Below are 24,706 nucleotides of genomic sequence, written 5' to 3' on the forward strand. Positions count from 1 at the left end.
ACTGACTGGTAGGTGACTGGGGCAAGTTACATGACTTTGAAAATTCTACCCGAAAATGAGTGAGAAACATCCTTAAACCATTAACACACTCGATGCAAACCAATCTACATAGCAGCAAAACAACATGTTGGGTATTCTGAATCTGAGTATTGCGTGTATACTGAAACACACTTGTTGCATTATGGGTAATAAAGGCTCCAGGTGTTTACAATATCTGGGGTTCTGCTGCCTTTTTATCCCTTTCTTTTAAGTGTCCATTGTATAATACATATATAAACATATAATTTTTTCATGCAGTGGTCAATTTTTAGATTTGAGACTAGCAGAAAGAAAACTACATTACTACATTTACTACTACATTTCACCAAGAGTTAGCATTAGATAAAGGCCCAGTGTGTAGGATTTAGTGACATCTAGCCAGTGATTGGTTTGTCCCTTCTGGGCTACTGTAGGAAACATGGCGGTTCAACATGGTGGACTGGTAGAAGGTGACTGTAGATAAAACAGCTCATCCTAAAGTAACAAAAACAGAATGATTCCTATTTTCAGGTGATTATACGGTAATGAAAATACACCAATGGATATTATATTCCATTTCTGACAACAGATCCTCTTAAATGTTTCACACTGGACCTTTAAATATAACATTTCTGAAAACTTGTAATACAAAAAAATACTTTCTTAATGTCTGGGGAAGTTTTATGGTGATAGTTTAGCTCATAAATAGTTAACATTTTTGCCCTGTTCACCTGTAGTGTCGAGCAACAGGTATTGAATTTTACACTACATTTCCTTAAAGGCTGTTTTCTCAATCTGAGCTTTTCTCAGACATCTCCACTTGAGTAGCACTTACATGCACCAAACTTTCCAGTTTCATTCCTAACTATATTTTGAAGGTTTTTACAGAAGGGGTTTGTTCATATATCATTCATAACCTGATTTATGTAACATTTTATTTCAGTGGTTCTCAACCTTTTAGAGTTGCGACCCCCCAGAATAATCAGGTTGGTGTTCCCGACCCACCCCTCATGCGTAACACATGAAAGCTACCAAACTCACACAAGAAGACCACTGCGTTGCCCACAGACACAACAATGACTAATTCATTATTTTAGATTTATTGAAATAACAGCACCTTCACAGTCAACATGTCAGCTCAGGACCTAAAAGCACAATTATAGATAGAAATACTTTCTCATTCCCCTATGTATAAAAACAGAGCAATAGAATATAGTGTATAATGTTTTTGAGTTCTTGTCCCATCTGGTGAATGTCTCTAAAGGGGTGACATCACTGTTATACTATTTGGCGACCCCAAAAATGTCTCGCAACCCCTCTGGTGTAGAACCACTGCCTTAAGACATGGCAAAAATGTGTTTTTGTATGGCTGTTGACAGTATCTTTTGAATTTATGTAGTGATAGAGATACTTGAAATTCCCTTTTGACTTTAATATGTCAACAAAATGCAACACGAATTTTGAACCTGGCTTTGTCTAATGGAAATGTATGCAAATTAGCACATTTTTCATTAGCAAATGCTTCATTTGCAGATTTTTGAAATAAAATGTAAGTAAACACATAATACAAAAAAATATTGTGTTAATGTACACAATCCATTGGGGATGTTTCAAAACCCTATCCACCTATGCATGTATCAAGGTAAACAACCAGGAGTGTAACACATTGTTAAGGCTGAGACATTAAGCCTCTCCAACACACACACACACACACACACACCCACACACCCACACACACACACACACACACCCACACACACACACAGTGGAAGAGACATTTGCATCATAAGGCTCATGAAAGGTTACTCCATCCGGCAGCTTGTGTGTGTGTGTGTGTGTGTGTGTGTCTCTGCAAGTGTGTATCCATTAACGTCTGCTTGTAACCCCCCCGTGAGTGCACCTTGTGTGCGAGAAGCTCCTCGCACCTCCTTCCCGCAGGTGATTGTCAGCTCGGCTAACCTGGCTAGCAAAGACGTGGGGAGGAGCGTTTGCCAGCATCTAAACTCCTCTCCATCTAATGAAATGTCACTGGACTTGAAATATTGAGGAGGCTCATCTGAGAATTGTCCTTTCAGCTGGTGAGGTGTCACCGCTGTGCCAAATGTCAGCTCTGTGAGGATCAAGGAGAAGAGGCCTGCCAGGACCGAGTCAGCCTCAAAGCCACCAAGATTTGAGCCAGAGGTGGAAAGAGCAACTCTTTTACTCCGGGGGAAATGCTGTAATTTGGGTTTTTGATCTGTAAGAAGTCATGAATCAAAATTAAGTTCTTGTTCAACGTTCATCTCTGCATTTTAGAGCTGCAGCAGTTGAACTGGTTCGCTGATGGACAGATAATAAATCAGCAACTATTTTAACAATCGCCATTTTTCGAGCAAGAATGCCAATATTCGCTGCAGCTTCTCAAATGCGTCGATTCGCTGTGTCTTCTTTTTGTCATATATGACAGCAAACTGAATGTCCTTTGGTGTCAGACTGTCGGTTCGAATGAAACGAGCAATTTCAGTACAATTCTTTGAGCTGTGGGAAATTTTAACAGCCACTTTCCACCATTTTCCCGACATATTATAGACGAAACAATTCGAACTCTGATGATTGGACAATCTGTCAAGAAAATACTGGTCTTAAAACGCAGTGTCTAAGTTGTTTTCTGTAAATTATCTCTGACAATGTCAACTCAACACAATTGTTAGAGGTGTACTCCAGTGATTTCAGTTTTTCATTTTCAAAACTACACAGGCCAAAGCTATGTTTTCATCCTTGCAAGTGCTGGTTTTTATGAGAAAGATATGATGTTGGCTCATGTTGAGTACTTTTTATTTCCTGTATTATATATATAGTCGGCTACTCTACAGGGGATGCTGGCTAAAGTGGAGTTTGGAATTCAATTCATAAAAATAACATAAAAAATCGTGTATATAATGGGTTCAATTGATGTTAAATTAGATAGCATATTCTGTCAGCATAGAAATGTCATATCAGAATACAACAAACATTTTTCTCTAGGTCTGTTTAACAGTTGCTTGCCATAGATTGCTTTACATTCACTCACTTCTACACATCTACACCATTAAATCTCTCAGCAGTATGATTAAATCATGGTTAATTTAACTTCAGGGGTGGCTGCTGAGGTGGGTGCACTTCTAATTCAGTTCCCACACTTTCCAGCCTTCAATTAATTAAAATGTAAAGTGGCATCCTTCTACTCAAAAGACATATATTTAATTTAAATGACTAAATATCATAGTTTAATTTAAATACCCCACAAAACTGATTTTGATCCAGTTGGGTTGTTCCAATGATGAACATTATGCCCTGTTAAGAAAATATTCATTCCAATTCATTAACTGTATCCAATGATTTGAATGTTCAGGCATTTCAATCGGAAAATCTGCAATTAACAAAGTTTTTCAGAATGAACGATGCCAGCGCACACGTCGTGGTTATCCGAACGAGTCTTTTCAAGGTTGTTGATCACGCCGCTGTTTCAAAAATCGAAATGCAAACCAGGAAACTAAATAAAAGCAAAAGCAGTGAGCTGAAGAGGTTCTCGATCCAATTATCTTGTGATCTTTTTAAGAAGCTGCGTGCTATTTCTTAACGGCAACTCGACTCAAAACATCCACCTGTGTTTGTGATGGAACCGACCACCTTTTCGGGCAGACATACATCTTTAAATCTGAAGATCAAAGAGCATCAAAGTAGTATCAACTGGAAGTTACTTGAGGATATGAGAATATGATTAATTTCTTTTCATGTGAAAATATAACTTACTTTTAGCGCACACGGGTGGTTGTTCACCCTTTTCCAGTCACACTCACAAAAAAAATCCATTGAGTGTTGAGTGAAGACTAATGGGATGTCATACTGACCCAAAGCTGCAGAAACACCATTAACAAAGGCTGAGAAGCCTCTGAAATATGCTTCATATCAGGTTTTGAATATTTCTGAGCTGAGTGGAAAAAATAACTGATGCCGAGTGTTAATTCAACCACGTTTCAGAACATGGGCTTCTTCAGTGTGTTTCCCAGATCAGACTAAAGCAACAACTTATATATATAGATGGCAGAGCCTTTATTGATTATCCAATCAGAAGTCAGGATGCCGAACATCTATATCAGGAATTTTAAGTTGATAACAAATACAAACTTACATAAAACACAAAAATGCACTAACTTAGTTATGGGTGAAGTATATTGTAAGAGTGAGCAGTGAACATTGGAGTTCTTATTACGATTAATGGAGTCTCTTACTGTCAAGAGTTGTTATTAACTTTCATAGAGAACAGAAAGATTTCAGTCAAGTACAAAGTTTTAAATTTTGAGTTTTGTTACGTGCTCTTAACCAAATGTAATGGCATTTTAACAACAGCATGAACGAAACGAAATTATCTTCGGTAGCATTTTCTGCAACTGCCGCTCAGTAATGTAGTGATAGTTCATGGTTCTCTCCCGCAGTTTGATTCACTGTTGTCAGATTGGTTCAAAATAAGTGGATCTGGGGAATTAAGCTTCAACTTGCTGGGAATGTAAAGCTTCTTCATCCTTGGGTTTGGGAGGGAGGTATCAAGTATTTCCAAGTCAAAAGGCTCAAGTCTGAAGTCATTGGTATCCAAGTGGAGTTGCAAGTCTAAACTTATTAAATTTGTGACTCGAGTTCATACCGCTGACATCTACTTCCTAAAGGACCGGTATATTTACAATGGTCGCCATCTTAGTTTAGCATGCTGATCATCATCATTGTTGGGATAATAGATAAGAGAATCATTAATAAAAATGTCAATGTACACCATAAAGACACAATCGTAATGGGAACATTTCAACCTGATACCAAGTAATACGAGTAATATTCAGATGGTTACCCAATCACATCACATCGCCACTCACACCAACGCTTTGGTGCTGCACCTTTTTTCATCACAAACATAAAAGAAAGCCCTGATAGCTTAGCTTTGCACGCCCATCTGTACTAATTAGTATACGTTAGCATGAAAATTAGGCATAAAGATTTGCGCAAGGTTGCCATTTGACACGTGAGTTGAAACACACGTTGGTGCCTCAGTATCTTCTCCCCATTTAGTCGGCTCTAACTTCAGCACTTCGTTAAGAAGCGTCGACACACTCTTCACTTGATAGTGTCTCTTTCATCCCAGATGTAGTCGCACCATCTTCCATCCACTCCCAATTCATTCTCAATTAGAGCTGCGCGTCTGTGTGAAATCACAGTGTTTGAGCGCAAGACAAGTAATCCTTGTTATTTCTGGTGCTGGGATACAAAAAAAGAATCCAAACTCACTCTGTACTTTCTCAGTAAATAACGTTAAGATTCCTCAAATCTGATTTCCACCGGTTTTATGCTTCAATAAAACAAAGGATACGTCTAAATCTTTTATCTAACGGGGGGAAAATGTAGGGCTGCTGACATATATTGTACAAGGATATGAGTATAATTCACTAAGACCAAATGTTGCTGTGCCTACAACCCATCTTCCGCTCTCATGCTTTCAGCCTGCAGTGATTGAATCTGACGCGACTTCCGACTTGGATCTATGAGATTTTAATATAGGATGCAAAGTGGGTCAAACTTTCACTTGGATTCCAAAAATGCCTCAAATCTGGACCGCAAATACGGACATGAATTATGTAGCAACATGCAGTAATTGATAGTAAGTACGGGGGAGGTTTGGGGGGGGTAGAACGGGAGGATCAGGAGGGAACGGAGGGGAGATACAGAGTACAGAGCGGGGTGATTGAGTGAGAGAGATCGGGAGAAAAACAGATGGAAAGAGAGGGAGAGAGAGACAGGAAGCAGCTGCAAACCAATGATGTCTGAGCAGCTTTGGTTTCTATTTCTGACACACACCTGGCTTTTATCTGAATCAAAGTCCTTCTCTTTACACACACACACACACACACACACACACACACACACACACACACACACACACACACACTCTTAGATCAGGCACATATCATTTGTGTGTACAAATAAGGAAAGCCAGACCAGAGACGACAAATCTCCTAAATAAAGAAAAGCAAATGAATAAATATAGACGGATAAAAGTATATTACAGCTACAAACAGTAGCTTCTTGTTGGTTACAGTTACACACACACACACACACACACACACACCTCTCCCATTAAAATGCACACACAGTCCTTACCTTCTTACTCCCACCCACAGACTTAATTGTAAGCCCCAGACATATTCAAGGAGGCTATAATGGTGGATATGATTGCAGCAACCTGGTCAGTCGGTGTGGATCGATAGCGTGTAAGCTATGGACAATTACAGCCTGCCGCAATCACACACACACACACAAGCTGCAACTATATGAGCTACCTGGCAGTATTGTGAAGCTGTCAGGTTGAAAGTATTTACATGCAGGCTGACAGTAAACCTAATCGGAGTGAAAAACAGCGGCTGAGCAGCTTGTTTAGGATTAAGAACATCAGAATTCCTCTTTTGTTTAAATCTGATAAGGTCCAGTTATTTTACTCTGGTACGTTGCAGTTGTTTCTAAAAAAGTGCTGGGATTTAGAACAAGGACAGTTTCTTAAAGTGGTAATAGCTTAATCAGATGTTTTGCCTCCATATTCGGAGCTGCTAAGCAGTAATTTCTCTTGAGATCAGCACTGTGACTTCTTCCTTGGAGTTTATATTGCATCTCAGTTGATGGGGCTAATTTTCTTGTCTTTTCAGACACAGTGTCCATTAATGCTTAAATCTATTTTCCACTTCTTCTTTTGTTAAGTGCAAAACAAACAGCCATTTCTCTTAAAAGGGCACCATCTTAAGAAGTACTAGTATGTGGCAATATACCTATGAGGATTCTCAATAATCAAGTAGTTGCCTAAAGGTGCAGTCTTCCGTTCCCCACACAGTCCCAAAAAAGGAGGCGGATGCTGCTTATAACTCCAGAAGTTGCCTGAGAATTCTTACAAGTTTAAGTTTTCTTCATTATCAAAGTAATCCGGTGATAGTTGTCTGTACATCAATGGGTACATTGCAAACAGGAACTGCTAACAGCTAATTCGGCAAACTTTTGATGTCACCAGTTTATTAAAAGTATAATAACAGGAGAGACAAAATCCTTGAATATGAATGTTTTTCATGTTGTATGGGGCGACGCATGCTTCAGTAGGTCCAGCATGCAGGATTCAATAGACGCGTATGGGAGGCCAAGCATATATTAGTAGGGTGGAGGTATAATGTTTGGTTTGGTTTAGAATTTATAACCTTTTATCTAACAGTATGTATGCCCCAGCCTGCTCTGTGGACTTAAATGAAAAGGTTGGCGATACTGTCAACAAATCTCATGAAAAGACCAAAACCAATAACATATTTGTCTGTCTCTAAATCAAATGAACTTTCTGACTTCCTCACCCTGTCTTCTGTCTTCAGCTCTGAGCCCATTGTTTCATTCTAACGGAGAAAAACAACTCTCAGATGTATTTCATTTTTAAGAGACCAACTATTTTCCTAAAACAGCTGGGCATTGTAGTTCTTTTTAGCAAATGTTACTCGAACAGTAGTAAATACAGCGTTTGTTGGGGACTATTTTCAGCGGTGGATTAACACACATTTGGTGCTCTAGTCTAGACTTGAAATAAACTACAGTGTGTTCAACAGAGGAATAAGATAAGCTTTGTACACAATACTTGTTAACTGGATCAATCCCTTTTGCTTTGTAAAGAAGCTCTGGGTCATTCTATAGGAACAAGCCTCCCCAAGATGTTTTTTTTTCTTCTCTTGAGCACAAAAGACTTGAACTTTTCTTAAATGCATTTTCTAATTTGTCAGATGACTGGTGTATTTTTAGAGTACAGCTCAGACCTAACTGTAATCGAACTCCTTGAATCATCCCCGGCTCCCAACCTCTAAAATGTACGTGGCTGCAGAGCCCTTCGCAGCATACAAAGCCCTCCACTCCAACCCGCTTTGTCCTCGATTCCCTGGTGAGCACACACGCATAAACACTGACACACTCGCGAAAGCTTTCGACGCACACGCACGCACGCCCTCGCACAGTACACGAGGATCCCACAGATCGCACACAGTGATCACACTCTGAATCCAAAAGGAAAGTGACACAATAGGGACACAAAAGCATCTCATCTTCATCTAAGGCGAACTGCTTCTTATCGGTTAAGGTGAGGCTCAACACTTGTTCTGCTCGGGGGAAATGTGGGCCAGTCAACCACTTTATATGAAGATTAGGCTCACTGCTTCACAAGACTGGAAGAGACAGGAGGAAAACAAACACGGGAACTAAGATAATAACCCTGTTATGTTGTTTCTTGGATATCTACTGTTTATTTCTTGAGTTTCGCTTCTCTGCTGCGAAACTGTAATGTACTTCTGACGGTTTAAATGATTCCAACGCAGCACAATCGAATCATTTAGGTAAGATAAAGACAAAAATCTTAACAATAAAGTCTGACTGATAAACAATTGATCATATAGAATTAAAATAATTTAAAAAGGTTCACAGCTAAATTAAACTTTTTAAGTAAGCAGCTTTTTTAAATTTAATGTGCTGTTTTGAAACAGCTTTTGTCACTAACTGAATCTAATGATTAGAAAAATCTACAGATTTCAAAGGTAAATACCATAGTTATCTTCTGCTAATATGACATTGTCCAAAATAAAAAAATATAGCTCTTCAGCTCTTAAATTTAAAGATAGTTTTGGCAAACAGCGGCATAATAATTGTCACAGAATGTACATTACAAATGTAGAGTTTATTTGCAAAAACAGATAAAAGCCGCTCCTACGTGAATAAACCAGACCACTAAATAAACCAGTCTGACTGATATTCCCAGGAGTGCACGGGAAAAAACAGGATTTGGGAAACCAGATCGAAATGGATGATCTGTTTCTGCAAAGGAACACTTCAAAATGATTGTAATTTAACTCACACAAAAAAAACGTGTGTGAAAAACTGAGGTCATGCAAATGAGAGTTAATTTAGTGACATAATCCTTCATTGACTGATATCAGTCTTGTGTTTAGCTTAGCTTAGCATACAAACTGGAAGCAGGGGAAAACAGCTAGCCTGGCTCTGACCAAAGGAAAAAGAAATCCCCCTACCAGCGCCTCTAAAGCTCCAGTAACACATAATAATCTTATTTGTTTAATCCATACAAAAATGGAGGTGTAAAGTTGCATCTTACTGAAGATTATTACAGGGCTATTTCTTGGCCGGGTGCAGTGACTTCCTGCCACGTGAGGTTGCTTGGCAAACGAAACAGGCCAGCACACCCCCCCCACAAAACACCACAATTTGTCATTTTTACAACAGGCAAGCTGTTTCCTGCTTTAAACTGGCTAGCTTCATATTTAGCATACAGACATAAGAGTGGTATTGACCTTCTTATCTACCCTTTATTTCAAATAGCATAGATGTGAATGAATTGGAGGTGTGTGTGTGTGTGTGTGTGTGTGTGTGTGTGTGTGTGTGGTAATGTCTTCTGTTTCTGTAGACTATGAGTGTTGAAAAAAAATAATATTTTCAACACATTACATAAGATTTAGAAAGGTCACAAAAAAGGAATATAATCAGCGGTACAACCATTCCCAGCTTCCCCTACTTTAGTTTGACTTAAAGAGGTTGTTTTTAACAGAGAAGTGAGCTTCACTGGGAGATACAAACACGCTTCTCAGCTTTAAATTAATGGCCAATTAATACAGAAATCTCAAATATGCTTAAAACAACAGTATGCACTCTGGTTCCACAGCCAGCAGCATATAAACAAGCAGAAGATGAAGAGAAGTTGCTCACATTAAAAAAAAAGACAAAAGGAAGGAGCATTGTTTGTCTGTGTGTGTGTGTGTGTGTGTGTGTGTGTGTGTGTGTGTGTGTGTGTGTGTGTGTGTGTGCGTGTATGTATATGTGTGTCTATAGAGGATGACTTTGATTTAGACAAAATGCAGGTGTATGTCGGAAATGAGCCACACTCTCCTGACTTCAGTAGCTGGCTGTCTACGTGTGTGTGTGTGTGTGTGTGTGTGTGTGTGTGTGTGTGTGTGTGTGTGCGTGTGTTTCACAGAGATTCATTGCAGCACTTTCTCAACTGAACCCACTCTTTTTTACGATGACTTAAATGTCCCAGATCTGTCTTTGACTCAGCGTCATCTTCGAGTGTGTTCGTTGTTTTCGGTGTGTATTTCTACTTGTCTTTCCCACACACACACACACACACACACACACACACACACGCATGCCCGTGTGTTTCCGCTGCCTCACATTATCCTGCAATGGCATTAACATTTCATGGACGACAGTGGGGTTTGTCAACTGGATCTCATCAAAATTTCATCCTTAATTATGGCGGCAGGGCTAGAGGGAGATTCCCCTCCTTCCGCGAGGCGAGCTAGCAGACTGAACTGAGCCCAGCAAGCCTGCCGGTAAAAATAAAATAAAAAATCAATTCCCACCAGGTTATTGACTGTGAAAGCTGGGTGCTTGGTCATTTTAAATAACCTAAGAACACAAATAAACACTCTTAATGATCTGGAGAGAAGTGTTCCCACCAGAGTCTTTCCACAAAGTCTTCTGAAACTTCTTCTCGAGCGGAACGCTACTAAAACTCCCAACTGAAACTATTACAAATGAAAGTCTTTCAGGCTTGGCGGTGGCAACTTCAAGGTGCAGGAGTGTAGTCTCAGTCGAGATTCTTAATAAACCTTAAAATGACTTCAAACCCATGAGTCCTGCAGCTGAGAGACAGATATTTCTACTACTGTTTGAAAGGCACACTCCTGATTAGAAGCGTAGAAAGAGGGGTTGATAGAGTCAACGTGCAGGCAATGGACGCGATATCATGAGTGGACACCCTAAATTATTCAGTCTTACAGCTCCAGTGCATTTACCTGACAGCTTTAGTTACGAGCTACTTTTTAGAATGATATTTTACATTAAAAAAACATACAACACAGTGCATCGTTAAATATGAAAAAGTGTTTCCCAATGTTTTGGTTCGTAGCCTCTTACAACAAAAGAAACAAAAGCCACTTGTCATGTTTCATCCCTGCAGCACTGAGGTTGGAAACTGCCTTTTGCAAGGGAGACCTGGGCATGAAACGTTGCCGATAAAACAACGTCATTTCTATAACTGTTCGATGCCCAAAGACGTAAAATAATCTAACATTTCCAATATTGGATTTCTTTCCACTCCTAGTAATCATCTCACGCCCTCTCATTGAAGCCAAACCCTGTACTGTACGCTATTTTTGCATGTATGCATCAGTGGTGACACCATAATGTCATATGGGATGTATCAGTTACAAGAATTTTACTTTAGGTATATTTAGCTGATTTAACTTCTGTACTTTTAGTTAAAGCTACAGTCTGTAATGAATTTCAGAATTCATCTACTCTGGCTTTAAGTAAGATTTTTTTTGTTTCTCATGTACAGCTTTTAATGTATGTAATGTATGTGAAGTATTTTACGAAGTTTCATTGCTCACTTTTAATTAAAGCCCTTACGAGGAAATCTTATTTTGCGTTCTGGCGGCCCCTGTGGACAAAAGTGGAAGTAAAATCCGCTGATTTCAAGATGAATCCAACCAAACCCGACCCAATGGGCAGGCTTTGAGAATAACTATATCGATATAGCTTCTCATTGATGGTTTGTTTATGTTGGTCATTTAGAAGGATCAGTATTAAAATGCATCATTCATAAGCAGATAATACTCCTTGTTGTACATAAAAGAGTACTTTCTCCATTACTGATTATTTTGAGACTGTGTCAGGGAGATGCTGTTAATTTTTTGGGGCCAAACATGGAATATTATGTTGGGAAATACCTTTGTATTAGATACTTATATGCTCCAGAGAAGATATGTACTGTACAAAGCTGTTTAGAGTAAAATTTCAGTGTTCAATACATCAAAATGATAAGAATGACGTAATTTTGCACTTATTCTTAGAACTAAAAATAATTGCCGCGTGTTAACAAGTATTCAGACTTGGTCTCAGTTCCCAAAGTTAACAAAGAGAACCACAAAAGTGTCCTAATTCAGGCCAGCAGAGGCTGAAGGCACAGTTTCCCTATCCTGGAGAACAGTTTTGCTAAGTTTAAGTAAATAACACAACACTAAAATTATACATTTAAAAGATTTTACATATTTAATTTGAACTTTTAAGGTTTAATTTTTAGGTTGCGTTCGCTATTTTGGAACAACAAAAATAATTCACAACGTGCTTTTATAGGCCCTCCACAGAATTGCCATGATTTAGGTAATAATAAACGTCACAGTGGGCTGCAGGAAACAAACTACAAAGTTAAGAAACACACATTGTTTATTCCAATATGTAGAGTAGAGCAATTCCCAAATGATTTCCAGATATCAGATCAACTATTCCTCTGATTTTGTCAACACATTGCTGATTGTAAATGCAATCCAGGGATGAAGAAGTACAGGAAAAATGTAGAAGAAACGCAGAAGTAATATAAGAAAATGTAAGGAAACAGATCCGATTGTTCTGCCAAAGGGAACGCCACAATAACACCATTAACGCTTCCTTCATGCCAAGGCCGGTCGACATCCAGAGCACAGAAGTCTCCTCTCACGCTTTCTCTCAGATACAGAGCCATAATATACTGTATACTTCCCTATCACTTCCATCACACACACACACACACACACACACACACACACACACACACACACACAGGTTTGATGTCTCAAAATGACTCTTTAAATGCAGCAGTAATGACTACACGCTTAACACAGGGGATCTTTCCCAGCCCAACCAGTGAGAACACCCCGGGGATCAAACCAGTAAGCATTTGATTAGCGGCCAGCCTCCCTGACTCTCTGAGGACGACTATTCCTCTTCAAGTTTTGATTGGACCTTAAGTGTAGTAGAAGTAATGTGGCTGCAATCAGAGGGTGATTGAACCACCTCGGGCTCTTATATGTACAGTATCTAGGGGTCAGATAGGGAGAGATACCCCCTGGGGTAAGATACCCACCCACATGTAGCTACAGCTGAGTTCATGTCTGTGTGTTGCCTACATGCAGTGATGGCCGCCATATGTGAATGGCCATCTTGTTTGGAGTGTTTTGGAGTTCTGCATCATCAACAGAGTTTAAGGTAACTTCCTGTTTTCCACATTGGTCTGGAGGTTTGACTGGCTTCTTTTAACTACGTCATCTTGTTGCGCCACTCTTCTTCTAACGGCACCCGAATGCAGAATTTGCACCACCAACTTGATTAGAGCTGACTGGACCCAACACGACCCGCCGGGTTCAAAGCGGGTTCGGACTCTACACAACTGCAATAGGTCGGGCTCAGGTCAGGCTTGGACGGAATTCGATTTTTAAAAATATATATTAAATGTTTTAATACATTTTATTGTATATATTATTAATAATGCATGCAATTGTAATTAATTAAGAAATGTGTTTATCAGTTTTGATAATAATTTGCACTAAATTAAGCACAGTGTAGTTTGTTTTAGCTTTTAAGAAACTTTTTTATTTTTTTTAAGCTGAAATTTAATTTAATGTGCATTTTATTTTGAAAAATGTCTGGAAATTTGTTTCAAATTTGCCCTACATTTGGCCGGAGACTTTATAACAGATATTCTGATAATCGAAAAAATACAGAAGATGAAAGACACAGACATGAGCTCCGTCTGCGACAGCCTATGTGTTTATCTAGCTGGTCTTTTATTGTGGTTTTGTTTTCACTGTGTCAGATTGATGTATACCGCATGCTCTATATTTATTATTCTTTATTGTTATTATTGTTCTGGATTCTTATAAATGATCTTGGCCTCTTGGCTAACTCTGGTGCATTTACAGCATTTTTCTTTTAAAATAAACCAACAAATACATCAGTTAAAAATAAATGTATCTCCAAAATGTCTGCCATCAAGAAGCAAAGAAACACAGCCCCCATGATGCATTTCTCATATAAGCTACTGGCTTTATTTATCTTAAGAATAAAGAAAATTCTCTTAACCCATAAATGAACATGTAATCCTTCACTGTATTAAAATAAATAAAGAAAAAAAACTGGCTCTGGATAGGGCCGTTTTTCATGCAGTTTCTCCTTCAAGCATTCGAAGGGGAGGGTGAAGCGAGTGAGATGCAATCTACAACTACACAGCTAGACGCCACTTCATCGTCCACACTGGACCTTTAAGTGAGGCTCGCACACAGACTGACTGGTTAATCAACATGTGAATAATCCTGGTATTTATGGACAAAATGAACCACCTCCCTTCCTTCTAACCCCTCTTCGTCTGTTGTCATAGCGACTTTTGGTCGTGTCCCGTTCTCCCTAAGAGGAAATGAACTGCCTGTGTTATTTATTAGCTATGAGGCAACACATTACTCCTAACGCTGTGTCGGTTCGTGCTAGAGGTGCAACAATTAGTCAGTGAGTTGTGTAATTACATTATCTCAAATGTTTCCAACAGTGTTCAAACGGTAACGGTACGTTTCACCGGTCGCCTTTGCACGTGTGTTGAGGTTTTCTGCCAGATGCTATCATACATTGACTTTTTATCCGGTTTTAAGCCACATTTTTACAATAAACTTTATAGATCTTGGTTATTTTTAACCAGATATCCTAACTGGATGAAGGATTTTAGCCATTGGATGTCTGGATCTTAAATTATCTGAGCTGAGCTAACATTAGCAGCAGCTCGGCCGCCAAGAAGCCATAGCAAATGTACAGTCAGTTCAAAAAGTCTTCTGCACAATGTCTCACAAAACCTCCACAGCATTCCCGTATTACCTCAGCGTTACACGGGCTTCCAGATGAACTTTGGATTGCATTTAAAACCTTTCTAATTACTTTAAAAGGCCCTACGTTTGGCTCCACCACAAGTCGCTGATCCCTTACAGGCCCTATAGTCCTCTCACAGTCAGCAGGACAAAGGGCTCCTGGGTGCGCCCCGCTCAAAGTTCAAGACTTGCGGTGACCTTTTTTTTCTGCCTTGGCTCCTGATGGAACGATGGAACAGCCTCTCTTTCTCTGGGGGTCAGCAAACTTAATCAGCAAAACCTATTTATCCTCGAAGGAAGTTTATTGATGCGTCTGTGCCCTGATTTGTTCTTATTCATACACCATTTTTTCTTGTGTTTGCTGTATTTATCCACTCAAATGCTTTTAGTTTTTTTGTAACCGTAAATAATTTTGTAACCTTGGTTCTGAGTGCTATGTAAATCAAGTTTTACTTAAAAAAACAAGCCAAAGACTCTGGTGTCAGTGAGGGTTTGCAGCTTTTGTTTGTCATGTATGATAGTAAAGCGAATATCTTTGGGTTTTGGAATCGTTTAAATAAGGTTAGGACGGCGCGTTGGACTTTTTAAAAATTACTTCCTTTAAAAAGGAAACAATCAGTCAAGAAAATAATCAGCAGGTGAATCGATAATGAAAACAAAAAAAGCACATTCAAAAACTTTGTATTTTTCCAGTAAGCAGACAACGTTATTAGCAGGCTGCAGCCTGGGGGGTGGGTCATCTCAGCCAAAGATTGTTCAAACATACACAACTTTACTCATCACAAAGTGTCCAAAGATGCCTGTATCTTAAGGAAATGTAGGTATCAGGTGCTCGACAGTGCATGCAGAATATATTATGGATGCAGCCATTAAAAAAACCCCAAAAAACATGGAGTACTGGGTGTGTATCACTCAGTGTCAACATCATGAAGCCTCCATGGAGATCTGGGGAACAAGCTGCTATAAGACATATCAACAGCCTTAAAGCTATAAAAAGGGTGGGGAGGGGGGCAGCAACCCCCATCCACTGCTGCAGCGTCACAGCTTTCAGCACCACGGACAGCTCCACTCCCAACCCAGTAACCAACTCAGCACCCTGGACAGCGCCCAGCGGCCACCAAACAACTCCTGCAAGTTCTCAGCCAATTAAAGTCGACCAATGAGAGCCCGGCCCTTACCTCCGATGTCCGGCCGCAGCGTCTTGTCGTATTCCTTGAGCAAATTGTTGAGTATGAGCGTGGCATCCTCCTGGTGCGACCTGGGGACCAGCATTTGATTGACAGTGCTGTCGTGGTGATCTTCATAGTCGTCGCCATAATCCAGTAGATCAGAACTGGAGAGAGAAAGGGGGGGGTAAGGTAAGGTAGGGTGGGGTGGGGGAAAGAAAAAACACACACACAAGGGAGGGGAGGTGATGTTGGTGATGGCTCCCCTTTAATAAACACCATCAGGAAAAGAACTTTGTCGCAGCAAGCTTGTGTGTTACAGTTCAAAAATGCATTTTAGGAATGTGTCAGGGCCCCTAGATTGGGGTTTTTTTTTTTTGGGGGGGGACAGCAGTAAGCGGTTGTTGTTTGTGTGTGTGAGTGTGTGTGTGTGTGTGTGTGGGGGGGGGGGGGAAGCCCTTAGAAAAATAAATAAATAATAACACTACATGCATGATCAGCCCAGTCTCATTCACACAAAATGCGCAGTTTCCATCACCCCCCCACACACACACACACAACAGCCACATCTGAACTTTTGAAGCTCCAAACAAGCACCTTTCTCTCAGCTGTTGATCATGCCAGTATTAGAAGAAGAAGAAGAAGAAGAAGGGAAAAAAAAGGGGTGCGAACGGGACTCACCGAGCACCTTGAGCGAGCAGAAGTGTGGAGAGGAGGACCACCAACTTGATTGTCATTTTCCCATGCGCGGATCACCCTCTGATCACAGTAAAAAAAAACAAAACCTGGTGGATGGAGCTTCCCCCCGGCGTTGTGCCTTCCTGCCGCCGCCGCCGCCGCCGCCGCCGCTGCTGCTGCTGCGATAAAGTGCCAGTACACAGTAGGTGTGTGACCATCAATCCGTGCCTCTGAACTTCCTCATCCGCCCACGCACTTTCTTCTGCGTGTCATCTGCGACCGCACACACGGTCTTTTCCCAAACCGCCCCCCCCCACCTCCCTCCCTCCCCAACACCACCACCACCTCTCTCTTCCACCACCGGCTCGCTTTCCTTGGTCCTCCTCGCCAAAAAAGGGGGAAAAAAAAGGGGTTCCTCCGGGACGCACCACCTCAGCCCCCCCTACTCCTTCTCCTTCTCCACCACCTCCTCCTCCTCCTGCACGATCAATCAATGTGATCAGTCCAGCGGAGGGGAGTCGAATTGACTTGATCCAGCGGCGCCCTCCTCCCTCTCTAAACGCATGTGTGGGCAACGGAGTGTGTTTGGGTGACGCTGTCTGCTGCCGATGCTGCTGCTGCTGCTGGTGCTGGTGGTGATGATGATGGTGGTGGTGGTGGAGAACCTTAGGAGACGAGCATCTTGCGTGACTCATACAGCGTGCACACTACCTGGACCCAAACAATTGCATTATATTAGTGTGTGTGTGTGTGTGTGTGTGTGTGTGTGTGTGTGTGTGTGTTGGGGGGGGGGAAAGCGCATTTTACGCATCTTTTTATGCGTAATTCAACATCTGCATCAGTTTTTGGATTTATTTAAGTTAATTAGACAATTAGTGGAGGGGTAAATAGTGCAGAAAGAGGAGGTGGATTTGTTTTTTCTCCCATAAAGTAGACCTCCCTAACGTCAATCCACTATTCTGGATTTTCTGAACACTTTATCCACGTTTTCAATTTTACACTCCGCTGCGCCACCGAGATCATAACACAGTGTCAGCTAGGAGTGTAAACTCATAAAAAAAGCAGCAGGGTCTCAGTTTTACTGAATGTGTACTTGATTTTTGTTTATATTGATTGTTTGTCGTTTCCGCCGCTGAGGATCGCCACCGGGAGGCTTTACGCGCCCGTTTTACGCCCCCCCACCCGCCACTCAAAATAAGTCATTTGTTGAACAGGCGCACAGACTCAGTAGGGCAGCCACAGCCTACAAACTTGTGAGGCTCATCCACACAGCAGCCCTGCGAGTGTGAGAGGCTTCACTGCCCCCTGGTGGCCGAACAACAGACAAGCAGGCAGCGGAATCAAGTTCGCTCTGCAGCCTGATCTCCATCAATAACCCCCAATTTCTGATTATTAATGCTGATACTTAAAATTCCCCTCCAGATATGGAGCAGGAACAATAATGTGTGTCTGTTATGAAAAAAAAAGTATAATTTTCACATTAGAATCCTTAAAAAGTCTTCTTCTACCTCATTAAAAATTGCAGAATCTATAAATATGCAAAGTTTGTTCATGTCTAAAGTTTTCCTGCTGGACAAAAAATGTCCCTGTAAAGCCCATTCTCAGTGTATATGCACTTTTTTCTATATCACACTGTAGAAGTTGCACACTGGACCAAAGTGGTATTATATAAGCTTATCATCTTAATTTGAAAGGTCAGGTGAACAGTAACTACAGCTGTTATATAAATGTATTGGAGTATAAGGTGGCATAAAATGAAATCAAAATTGTATAAATGAACCTTGTTGTACTCCACCACTCGCCTACTGCCCCATAAATCTGATGAAACGCTTTCAAAGAGGAGTATTTCCCTCTCTTATGAATGATAAACGTCTAATGTTCTTGTTATCTGTTTGCTCTGTGGAATCTAAGAAGTGAAAGCACTCTCGTGATGAAAATAATCATCGATAATGGCAGTCACAGAGGGAAAATCGACAGAAGATATGTGCATCAAACTGTTAAGTAATAAAGCGTTAGTGTGTTAGCAGCTACAATCACAAGACATTGTACAGTTATTCCATAATTTGCAGCAGCTTTGCTCCATGTTTAGTAATAATTTCTGAATGCCATCTTTGTTCATCTTTTTTATTTGATCCTTTTAAGTATAATACATTAAAACAAATACAGTACATGAAACAAAGAATGATTAACACAAATGCTTCGTTAAGCCCAGCTATAGCTACAATGGCTTTGCTGCATTTTTGCAAAATTTAAACAAAAAAAAATGTTTTCTCCCAAAAAACAAATAATCAAAGTTCTTTATTGAGGCTCAAAAACAAGAGAGAGTTCATGCACGTGTGTGTGATGGCTGCCTATAGCGCTCCCCGGGATAGACAACTGTTGCTGTCGTAGCCCTGCGTGAGTCTCTTTGAGCCGACGGCTGCATGTGCATTACATTCCCCTGTTGAGAGACCCAAGTTCAAAACTTGAGTCTGCCTCGCCGCCCATGAGCTAGCTTTGGATAAAGCACATATAATCAATCCTAAATTTGTCCCTAACACGCACCAGCCACAGCTGTCCAGACACCACAGAGAGAAAAACAAGCACTTGTCATCGGCTGGGCCAGTCAGGGCTTAAATTGGAGCGGAGCGCTTTGCTGTGAGGGGGCCCCCTGAAACGGGGGGGAAGGAACTTAAGCGGAACTAAATCCCTTTTCTGACAGATGTATGGCAGATGAGTCTGTCACAGTGGCTGAAGGAAGGAGGGAGGGGCGACAGAGAAGAGAGGGATGGTTAAATGGATGGCTGGATAGGGGCACTCATTCCTTAGAGGGCGAGGAAGATGTATGCGTGTCTAGCAAGCGTTAGTACAATGGAGAGCCTCTGACCCGCAGTGTTTTTGTACATAATTGTAAGGATTCTAACTGAAACTTTATAACAAGACTAAGACTCTACAGCGGGGGTCAGCAATTAGGTTCAACAATGGGCCAGTTTCTTTCACTGTTCATTTGTTTTCTAGCAGACCTGTTTGTTTGCTTCTTTTGATCCATTTAAGATTAAAACTGACTTCTAAAACTAGTTCGGGAGTTCCATTGCTCCGTTGAAAGTACACAGTACACTCGGCCTCTTCTCATATGGGGGAAATAATAATGATTAGAAGTTATTAGGTTGTTTATTTACATTGTTATTTACAGCAGATTCATAATGTTAAAGTTTTGGTGTGAACTATAAAAACCTTTGTCAGGGGGCCGGACGTCTTTTGGTCTACAGCCATGCTAGTGTCTTCGCGTGGCTGCACTTGAGCTAAATGCTAACAATGATAATGCCAACGTGCTGATGCTAAGCCGGTATAACGTTTACCGCATTTTGCCATCTTTAGCGTGTTAGCATGCTGGCATTGGATTATTAGCGCTAAATGAGCACAAAAAGTAACGCATTGCTCACAAACCAAAACTTTGGACACATATTTTTTTAACTGAGGATGACGCTAGAGGGAAATCAGGAGATTGCCAGCGTGATTAGAATTCATCCAGAAGGGGGATATGAATGTTTTTTTTCATGGCCAATCCATCCAATGGTTGTTGAGACATTTCAGTCTGGAACAAATTGGTGTACCGGCACACCGACATTACCATCCATTGAGAAAATAATGGAGGCGAATACGCTTCATGATTAGGGGCCAAAATGCTTATTACAGTTTCATTTCCTTTGGCAACGCAACTCAAAATAAGGCTCGGCCAGCTCAAACAAAGCAGCGTTGGAACAGTTCAGCTCTGACAGAACAAACAAATGATCCCAAACTTCGTGAAGGACTCAAACTCTGCACCCATAATCAGAAACAAAAGGAAAATGTGCACTCAAGCGTGTTTTTTTTTTTTTTTTTTAAGGGAATGTGTATAAGCAGCAGAGTCGGAAACAAGATAAAGGAGGAGGTTGGAGGTTGTTACCGGGGAAAGGGATGTCTGGGTCTGTTCATCTGGACTTGCAGCCATGGCGACCCCTAGACAGACAGATGTATCGATCGCCTTTCAGTTGCATTTCTTTGGACTTTCCTTTTACACGCCCGCTGCGCTTTAACGAGCGCTGAAACACTAGTGTTAGGTTTTGCCGACTGACAGCCTTTTGACGGATTGCGACACCTTTAGATTTACATCAAATGTAGATTTAACATCAACCAAAACCAGCACAAAAACACAAGATATTATGGCACAAAAATTCAAAGCGCTGGAAAGAATTCTAGGCTGATATTGTGACATTTACTGTAGGTCCCAATTTCACAAAGCAAAGCAGGTACAGTAGCAGCTGATGTCAACTTTATTTATACGGTTTTATTCAGCGCCAAAAAGTTAGCGGGGACAATGCTCCCAGCAGCAGGTGACAGAGTGAAACACACTGTTAAAACCAATGAGATTAGAGCGACAGTGACTCTGAGGCAACGCTTCTGCTGGGAGCAATGGGTCCTTTTGTTCCTGAGTATGTCTCACCATAGTCCAACCGGTCACACATGCTGTGATGTGGTGGGCTCCAGCCAAAATGCCACAACGTGTGCTCATTGCTTCCACTTTAATGAAGTCAATGTGGAAAGAAGTTAATAAAAAATAAAAAAAATCAGATCTCAAAGATCAGAAGCTAAGTTTGATCAGCTCTTCTACAAGCGACAAGAAGAAAGGAATTTCACATGTTCACACAAACATTAAGAAAAAGCTATCAGACGAAAACATACTGTTAATAAGGTGAAAGTCAACGTTAAGACTTTTTTCTTCTGAGGGCGTAAAAACTCCCATGTGAGAATCTCAACGTAGCCTTTATAGTGTCAAAGCCAAGAGTTTAAATTAAAGGTTTATTTACATGATTCCCTTATGAGACTCGCCTAATTTCCCAAAATCTTTGTAGCCTAAATGCTTGATTGCACCATCATTTGAAGTGGAAACATTCTGCAATCCAATTCCAATAAAAGTGAATTTGCTTTGGATCTTTTTGCCTGTTAGCAACTTCGCTAACAAGCTTAGGCTTCAATGAATGTCACCTATCACTCGCGAGAACCCACGTTGGGACGTAAACGGCACAGCACAGAGTAAACAGAAGAAGTTCAGCGATTGTAACTGGTTAGCATGTGAGCAGTTAGCTTTCCAGGTACAGTAGTTCGCCAGCTAGCCTCATAAGTCATCCACTTCTAGAAACACGTATTTAGAAGAGACGTGGATTCATTTTGCTGTGCCATGTGTGTTCAAGCCTTTCTTCTGGAATTTTTGTCTATTTTTGCCGACGTATTAATCTGATGCCGTTGTACTAGAAAGCAGAAAATGAATGCAATGACGAGACTTCATTGATTGCTTCTTTTTGATTCTCTTTTCTTTTTCCCCCCCAAATACGGAGGTCAGAGGTCAGGAGCAGCAGACCTGGGGACTGTTTCCCACAGATATTTCAGACTGCTGTTAGGTCTTAATTTGCTCTTAGATTAGTCGAATGCAACTGATTTATTTTAAAGTAAGCCACCCTAACCGCAGGCAGGGTTCCCCCTCTTTTTAAGAAAAGTAGTGATTTGACTACAGTTTTTTTCTGACCTGGGTTAATGCGATCTGAGTGAAGGGCTGAAATAGGGCAACATAGATTGTTTCCTTGATATTGGTATATCCAGGTTTTTCAGGACACATAGGAAGCCTGCCAGACTAACTCTGAACTAAAAGCCACGTTCCTACAACAATACTTTGGTGTGAAAAATAACAAGCGAGAGTGTTTTTAGAGAGTGTAGAAACCTGTTAAAAATACATAGCAGCGAAGCCATCATCATCATCATCATCATCATCATCATCTTAATTTGGAAACTATCCTGAACCTGACTGAAGATTGCTCGGTCAGTTGTTTTTTCTTAGTTTGAAAAGACTCTTAATTTACCCAGAATTCATACTAAATTAGTCCGCCTTAAGGTTAAAAAAGACTTGATGAATTTAGACGTCCATTGACGTCTAAGTGTGACTATTAGTTCGATTTACGCCACAGTCAATCTATCTTTGTGAAACCGGCCCCAGGAGCTGCTAGTGCTGACGCTTGCCTGACTATGGGTTTTGCACGCTGGTCATCTTGCTGAATGACAGTCTCCACACTCCCTGCATCACTCTGCTGATTTGTATGTGACACACTCTGCGTTTCGAGCACTGGTCTCTCAACTGTGAATATTAGTTTCCTAGTTGAGTGACCAACGCTCAAAATTCAGTTAAAGCGCATACATCCAATCCTAAATTTGTCCTGAACACACCAACAGCTGTCCAGTCACCCAGGGTAAGTGGGCCAAAGAGGTTTTACAAATATTCTTGTTGGCAAGCCGCCCTAAATGTCAACTTTTTAATTTTTTATGAATGAAGAAGCGTCTTTTCATCTAAAAAAAATCCCTTGCTATGTTTTTTTTTTTTTCACCTTCAGGTAGCTTTTTTTTTTTCATTTTCCATTGAAACTTTGCTTTTGGGAAACCAAGCCTGCAGCAGAAGGCTTTGAATCTTCAAGTAAAGATGTACAAAAAGACACACAAGCACCCGCTGCAATAGGAGAAAAAAATGGCAACGTTTTTTTTTTAAAAAAAGAGACATAAAACTAAATTATTTATGCACCTGCAGCATTAATCTTAAGGAGATGTTTCTTCCACACGGCGTGGAATTCGGTACATTTTTTAAATCCTTTTTTTTTTCAAATGCATGTTATATTGCAGTTTTTTTCTTCCATAACATAAGCTCGGTGCATTTCAAGCCTCCATAAGAATATGAAGCGTTTAAATTTGGGGCAAAATTGCTGAAAATGCCTTCTGTTCGTTTCATTTAAAACCCCTTCCTCAAGTTGTAGCAATGAAGTATGCTCCCGTACTTTAAGCAGTGATTGACATACACATGGTCGGTATTCAAGACAAAAACGGGTCCATGGTTTCCTTTTGAGGAGAGCGTCATGCAAACTGCAGCAGGATAGATGAGAAAGAAGCAGAGCGCTCGCTCTCTCGTCGACATAGTCTTAGAAGCAGTTTCTTTGTGATCAAGCAGTTTTTTAGGCCATGAAAAACAGGAAAGGGATTCTGTTGCAGCCTTGCATCCATTCAAAGTGCTTGAATTAGATAGTTGAGTATAGTTAGTTTTTGTTCTTCAAGCGCAGATATTTGTTGGGGTTTTTTTTTTTTTTGTCAAGGGCAGAGACTTTACAACAACCCCTTTCCTTTTTAGTTCACCCACTCTCAAATTAGGCTAAAATTTCCTCCCTTACACAAACTCTCTGTCTCAGGAAAAAAAAAGGAAAAGAAGAGAAAGATTACGTTGAGGTGACCACTCCTTTCACCACCGGTTCTCTGTTAAGGTACGTGGCCCAGTAGACGAGGTTGAAGGTTCCAAAGAGGACGGGAAACACTATCCGCGACATCTTGTCGATCTTGCTGACGCTGTTGTAGGTCTTCTTCGGGTCCACCATCTTGGTCTCAGAGGCCCGCAGCTGCACCGACGTCGTGTTGGAGATGGTGGAGATTGACACGTCCTTGGTGAGGTTGGGGGTGTAGTTGACACCCGCCGAGCAAACGTTGTTGGGCTTCTTCGACAGCACCATGGGGTCCCGTTTCTACAGCGGGACAGATTACATTGAGCAGTGAATTAGTTTTAAGCCCTCTACAGATGTCAGTTATTGCCAGTGTTATTGGCCTGAGATAATCAATGTGTTTCATTCGGGCTGGAATGATTAGTGATTTTACAGACGTGAAACATTTCTGGCAAAACATTCGGCTAAATTGCAGGGGTGCTGTGTGATTGAATTTCACTCAGGTGTCAGTTGGATTTATATTTATGATGTTTGCAATATGCAGGTATTTGTTTTAGTGCAGCTGCTGGCAGATGTGTGACAGTTTTCCTGGGCATCTGTGGATCTATTACAACAAGCAACTTCAGTGCAATTGACACATCTAAACAACTTAGATGTTCACGTTTTACCGTAAGTGTCATTTGGGAATACCACCTTAAAATGTTATCCATGGACACCAAAGTGGTTCCTTAAAGAAATAGTTTGATGGTTTGGGAAATACACTTATTCACTGTCTTGCCAACAGTTCGACGAGAAGTTTAATACCACTCTCATATGTCTACGTAGCTGGAGCCAG

General features: G+C 40.8%; 2 protein-coding genes across 4 annotated transcripts in view; both read right to left on the minus strand.

The window, feature by feature from the left end:
- Positions 1 to 16,907, minus strand: part of LOC127378693 (gamma-aminobutyric acid receptor subunit gamma-3-like) — an 89,704-nt gene extending 72,797 nt beyond the window's left edge. The window contains exons 1-2 of the mRNA XM_051427839.1: positions 16,613 to 16,907; positions 15,944 to 16,098 (exon numbers count right to left, since the gene is read on the minus strand). Of these exons, the coding sequence (XP_051283799.1) occupies positions 15,944 to 16,098; positions 16,613 to 16,668 (211 nt within the window). The 5' untranslated portion in view covers positions 16,669 to 16,907. The remainder of the gene's footprint in view (positions 1 to 15,943; positions 16,099 to 16,612) is intronic.
- Positions 16,908 to 18,717: 1,810 nt separating this feature from the next.
- LOC127378692 (gamma-aminobutyric acid receptor subunit alpha-5-like) overlaps positions 18,718 to 24,706 on the minus strand; it is a 30,687-nt gene continuing 24,698 nt past the window's right edge. For 2 of the 3 annotated variants that reach the window (XM_051427837.1, XM_051427838.1), the window contains one exon: positions 18,718 to 24,174. In XM_051427837.1, coding sequence (XP_051283797.1) covers positions 23,875 to 24,174 — 300 coding nt within the window. In that variant the 3' untranslated portion in view covers positions 18,718 to 23,874. The remainder of the gene's footprint in view (positions 24,175 to 24,706) is intronic. The other variant, XR_007888131.1, reaches the window with a different exon arrangement.

The sequence above is a fragment of the Dicentrarchus labrax genome, unplaced genomic scaffold (genome assembly GCF_905237075.1).
Source record: "Dicentrarchus labrax unplaced genomic scaffold, dlabrax2021, whole genome shotgun sequence".
Taxonomy (NCBI): domain Eukaryota; kingdom Metazoa; phylum Chordata; class Actinopteri; family Moronidae; genus Dicentrarchus; species Dicentrarchus labrax.